Source organism: Octopus bimaculoides, chromosome 25, assembly GCF_001194135.2.
Source record: "Octopus bimaculoides isolate UCB-OBI-ISO-001 chromosome 25, ASM119413v2, whole genome shotgun sequence".
NCBI lineage: Eukaryota > Metazoa > Mollusca > Cephalopoda > Octopoda > Octopodidae > Octopus > Octopus bimaculoides.
Genome location: NC_069005.1, coordinates 700,321 through 706,335, shown reverse-complemented (window position 1 = coordinate 706,335; position 6,015 = coordinate 700,321). Strand labels below are relative to the sequence as shown.

The window sequence follows — 6,015 nt, the reverse complement described above, 5'->3', positions numbered from 1 at the left end:
TATATATATATATATATATATATATATATATATATATAATGTGCACTTGCACACACACAATTATACATACACCCACATATACTTTATACATTTGTACCCAGAAATATATATATATACAATAATACCTCACTTTACAAGTACCCACTTTACGAGACCCCAGGTTTACAAGTGTTTACGTGTTTTCATACGAGCTGTCTCTGGGTACAAATTAACTTGTATATCAAGGCATTACTCTACTTGTATATATATATATACACATGTACACACAATTATATATATATATATATATATATATATATATATTGGCTTATATACTGTATATACACAAATATACATGCATGCACATAAAACTAACAACCGAACTTGGTTCTGTTTCCATTGTTAAAAATCTAACCTGAAACCTACCCAGGTTGATACATTAATACCAAACCACTTTACACAACTCTCTTTCGTTCATTTAATCCTTTGGAATTTGAATTTATTCTGTCCAATGTAATGCTTATTTAATCACATTGTTTTGAATTAATCTCAGCTTTGAGACGGTGATGATGTGATTGTATATTTTTAGAATGACATTGTAGAATAGGTGTGAGAGGCCAGATCTAACTGGCTTGAGCACAAAACAGGTGAAATATTTGGGCTGAATGCTAAAGAATTAAAGCTGATAGAATATATTCCAAAGTCAATTTTGACTAGATTTGATCTCAGAATTTTGGGGCCTGAAATTAAGAGCTGCAGTACATTCAGCCATTGTGCTCTGTGGTTTCTACCATCCCACTACCTTCTGTTGAACTCAGTATTAACAAATCATTTTGATAAAGTGTAATTAATTAAAAAAAAAAAAGACTTGCTTCCATTGGATTGAAACGGCAGAAGAAAAACTGCTGGTTGCATGGATTTTTTTCTAATATTGTTTCACATTCTGGCACAAGGCCAGTAATTTTAGGGTGAAAGGTTTGATTACATTGACCCCAGTATTTAACTGGTACTTTTATGTTGTTGACCCCTGAAAGGATGAAAGGCAAAGTAGACCTCAGCAGAATTTGACTTCAGAATGTAAAAAGATCCCAGAAATGCCACACCAAGCATTTCCTCGATCATGCTGGTCACTTTGCCAACTGACCACCTTCAGCCCCCTCGTACTGATTACCTTAGTCATTCTCTTTCTCACTCACCCCCCACCCCATCTACTATTTTCTCTTCTTCTCCTTTGTACCCCTAATTCTTCTCACACTCTCCTCTTTGTTTCAGAGGGTAAAAAGTGTTGTCGCTGTTGATATGTGGGCTGCCAACATCGAGGAAGCAAAGAAGAATGCGGAATTAAACAGTAAATACAATCTTTTCTTAGTTTTCTTTTTGTCTGTTGATGTGGGTGTGTGGGTGAGAAGCTTGCTTCCCAAATCAGATGGTTTTTGGGTTCAATCTCAATGTGTAACTTCTTGGGCAAGTGTCTTCTAATATAGCCCTGGGATGACCAAAGCCTTGTTATTGGATTGGGTTGACGGAAACTGAAAGATATCCGTCGTGTGTGTGTGTTATGTATGTTAGGGTTTCCTTGTCCTGACATCACATGATTGTTGCAAATGAACATCATTCGTTTCCATTCTTCTGAAAAAACATGTCTGGCTGTGAAGAAATATGAACTTCATTGGCAACAGGAAGGACATCCATTATAAAGAATCTGTCTCAATAAACTGTTTGATCCAGGCAAACATAAGGAAAATGGACATTAGATATGATGATGATGACGGTGGTGGTGGTGATTGAAAGCCCTTATGTGCCAGAGTAATACTGTATAACTTTTTTGACCCCCCTCAAATTTACCTGGCCCCACTTTATCCCTTTGTACCACTCACTGTCCTAGGTTGTTGTTGATTTCTGTATAGAAAGATGTGGATTAGGTTTTGATGAAGGGAAATGATTGCTCTTGAGCAGGTCTTTCCCTTCTTCTTACTGTATTTCTGTTGAGATTCACTCTTTTTTAATTCAGTAAATTTTAGGAATAAGAAAGAATTTAGTAAATAACTTTCTTGTTCTTAAGGTCATTTTTAAGACAGGAAGAGCTGTGTTGGGTGGATGGAGTATTAAATGGTGTAATACTGGATCATTGGATTTATGTGGCATTATTCTGTGTTGCGAAAGAAGGCTACACACTTAAATAGCATCAAGCTACATTCTCCCAAATTTGAGTTGACCATTGCCAAATGTCTCTCTACCAACACACTCTGTGTTGCAATTAACAGCTCCACAATTTGCTCTGTACTTCAATATAAATTCACAGTTTGTAATGATACAAAAGTTCAAATCCACTCTGAGCCAGGTTGTCTCTTCTGTTGCTACCAAGGGTTCGTTAAGCTATTATTTGGTTTTAAACTCTGTAATGAACTTTCTTATATGGTATTGATGTCACAATGCAAACACTGTTCTTATCAGGGACGTCCACACTGGACTGTGTTTATCTCTGGTTTCCATGGTTTCGGGTAAATGAGGAAGAAATCTCTGTGGATAGAATCCCTGCCTTGTTGGCAGCTTTATCCTTCGGCTGGAATTGGACTCTTCAAGTCAATGAATCGGGCATCAGTGTTCCATTCCTGTCTTTAATTACAGTGGTGGAACCTTTCTGTCAATAATTAATTAACTTGGCTGTAACGAACATGGGAAGAGAAAGTGGGGTTTGTTGTGAAGGGCTGCAAACTGTCAAATGTTTCAACTGATACTCTGGTGTTTCTACAAATCCATATTTTGATGATGACTACAACCTGTTATTCTCTTCTTCTCTAGATGTGACTAATGTTATCTTCCACCATGCAAAGGCTGAGGAAGTGACCAACCAGTTAGACCGATGGCTGAAAGGTCAAAGTGCAGTAGCTGTACTCGACTCGCCTTGTGCTGAAATGCGTAAGTTTATGTATTCATTTTTTTTTTTTTTTTTTTCTAATTAATTTTGCTATTTGGTTGCTTGACTTGCAAGAAATAACAGCCAAATGTTCTTCAAGTCACACCCTACCATCTTAAAGAAAAAAAATATGTTGGATTATCTCGTCGTGGGTTTCTTAAACCAATCACTTCCGGCCCAAATATTGTTTTAGTTTGAAGCTGGCCAGATGCAGCCTCTCACACCTTATTGTTTTGCTGTACAATCTGCCACTGCATGATGCCGTCTCCTCGTCTGCTCTTATTATTCATCTCTCCTTTACAGTTTAGTATTTCCATCAACACTGCACAGCAATCAGTTTGTCATTCCTGGATGTATACAATGCAACATATTCAAGAAGACCTGAGTGTGAGGAGGGGGCGGGGAGTATTGATGTAGATTCTAAAATCATTGGCAGCTCCTTTGCTGCTAGATTTCTCTCGAAATACTTTCATTTTCATTTAGCATTTAAACTGGCCAAGTCCAGCTACAATATTCTACCTGTTTTATGTTCAAACCAACCAGATTGGGTCTCTCACACTTACCTTGCAATGTCATTCCAAAAAAAATATACAATCACATCATCAAAATCTCAAAGGAACAAGATAATGCCTGATTAATTCAAAACGACAAAAGATAAGAATTTATAATTCAATTTAATCTGAATACTGAAGGGTTGAAAGAAATTCTTTTAGTAGAATGAGGGAGGATAGTCTGAGATGGGTTGGTATGAAAAATCATAATCTTAATTGCAGTCATTAATTTGACTGACAATCTGGTGTTTATCAACGTAATGCACATTTTATCCCAGTTTGCTGGATCTGTACATCACACTGGAATATTGTCCTAAATTTTCACCAGGAACTATAGCTATTCAATAACTTGTTATTTCTTCTGCTTGTTTTACAGAAAGCAAAGTGATATACGCCCTTCGCCGCTGTCATTTCATCCATCGAGTGATCTACATCTCGTGTAACCCTGTGGCTGCCATTCAGAATTTCACTGAGTAAGTTATTATTATTGTTAGATGTTCGGGGCATTTACATCATTGCTACTCTTTCAGCTGCCTTATTTCTTCTGTTCATACGTTTTATTATTATTTTTGTGGTTTTTAAAATTCTGTTCCCCCACCACCACCCTGATCGTTTTCTGAATGATTGGATGCCAACCGTTAACCTGTTCTCCAAATAGGGGATCACTTATTTCACACGGGTTCGAAGGCCCTTTGTGTCTCTTTCAAGTGATCAATCAATTTGTTGACAGCAGAAACTGACAACCACATCAACTGCCACACTTCCATATAAGCACATGTAAACACACCCACACACACACCTTTGATTGGCCCTAGGTTTATATTAGAAGGTTCTTCCCCGTGGGACTGAACCTGAAGCCATGTTGCAAAGCAAACCTGTTGACCACAAAAACCATGGCTAAAACGGTCAACTTTCAAATGCTTCCTTACCCAGTCTGTCTTTAGGGGAAGGAGGAACAACCTGACAAAGGACTTGTTAAGCTTACTTTTAAGTAAAAGAAACAAACTGTAGAGTTTGGAAGATGAAGTCTTCAGTAGTGTTTTTATAAATCATAGAATCTGCCAGAAATATTGGAGGTTAATCTTCAGTTTCCAATTTTACCTTTTTGTTCCCCAAGCTTAATACAGAGAGATTTTGTTTTCTTGTTGCAGTTTGATGAGACCGAAATCACAGACGATGAAAGGTAAAGCTTTCTACCCTGTGAAAGCTATTCCTGTTGATTTGTCACCCCATACGAAACTCTGTGTAATGGTTGTCATGTTTAAGAGAAGACGTAAGTAGAAGCAAAAAATGATTTATTTTCTAAAAGTTCTCTTTTTATTCTTTCTCTCATTTTTCTTTTACTTCCCCCCCCCCCTCTCTCCATATAAATTCATAACCATCATATCCTGGTTCCTGGCTTTCCCAGCATTAACCAAATGCAATTCTTTTCATACGTAACAAAGTGATTTATCATCAATAAAGTCGTCTGCATGAAAGACATTGAACTTGCACTTCCACGTGGCCTCTGCTAATTCACTTCATAGCAATTCTCTACCCTTGAGCAATATATGTAGGTCCGAGCTTGCAGAATCAATAGCATGCTGAGGGGCAAATGGTTAGCACCATTTTGTCCATCTTTATGTTCAGATTCTGCCAAAGTTGCTTTTCATCCATTCAGGATCGACAAATTAAGTACCAGTCGAGTACTGGGGCGTGGGGTGGGGGATATATAATCAACACTCCCCACCGAAATTGCTAGCCTTGTAACCAAAATTTGAAACCCCTACATTTCATAAGACTGTGATTTAACCCTGTTTCCATGGTAATTACAACTGTCCCCAACTGAACGGGAAGCTAGTCTGTCACAGGGTGAACTTCCCAGTTATTTTTGAAACTCATTTCTGGAGCAACATGAAATGAAGTGTTTTGCTCAAGAACACAACATTCTGCCCAGTTCAAGAATTGAAACCACAACCTTATCCGTGTGAGTACAACAGCTTAACTACTAGACCAGTACACCTTTGCTACAGTCAATGTTGATGTGTTTAATTGAATATTAAGCTGACTTCATGTATATTCCACTTTTAAGATGTCACCTGTGTGCGTGCCAATAGCCTTTGTTTGAATCTCTTACCATCCCCTTTCCACAATGTGACAGATTGTTCTCACGCTACAGGACTCTGTCTGAAGCGTTTTAATATCAGGCGGGGAAAGGCAGCGAGCTGGCTGAATGGTTAGCATGCCGGGGAAAATGCTTACCGGTATTTCATCTGTCTTTACGTTCTGAGTTCAAATTCTGCCGAGGTTGACTTTGCCTTCCATCCTTTCAGGAGTCAATAAATTAAGTACCAGTTGCGTACTGGTGTCAATCTAATCAACTGCCTCCCCCCCCTCCCCAGAAATTTTGGGCCTTGTGCCTAGAGTAGAAAAGAATATAAGAGGGAAAACATTTGCAGAAACATACAATAAATTCGTAAAACAACATCTTTCTATTCGTTAGATGATAGAATAATGCAATCAAGTTTTTTGTTCTCTCTCTTTTTTCCTTTAGGTTTCCATACGGACATGATGTGTTAAAACAGTGGA

General features: G+C 37.9%; 1 protein-coding gene across 2 annotated transcripts in view; it reads left to right on the top strand.

The window, feature by feature from the left end:
• LOC106871377 (tRNA (uracil-5-)-methyltransferase homolog A) overlaps positions 1–6,015 on the top strand; it is a 19,450-nt gene extending 13,435 nt beyond the window's left edge. For both annotated transcript variants that reach the window (XM_014917798.2, XM_014917797.2), the window contains exons 11-15: positions 1,252–1,327; positions 2,782–2,898; positions 3,824–3,920; positions 4,599–4,720; positions 5,981–6,015. In XM_014917798.2, the coding sequence (XP_014773284.1) occupies positions 1,252–1,327; positions 2,782–2,898; positions 3,824–3,920; positions 4,599–4,720; positions 5,981–6,006 (438 nt within the window). In that variant the 3' untranslated portion in view covers positions 6,007–6,015. The remainder of the gene's footprint in view (positions 1–1,251; positions 1,328–2,781; positions 2,899–3,823; positions 3,921–4,598; positions 4,721–5,980) is intronic.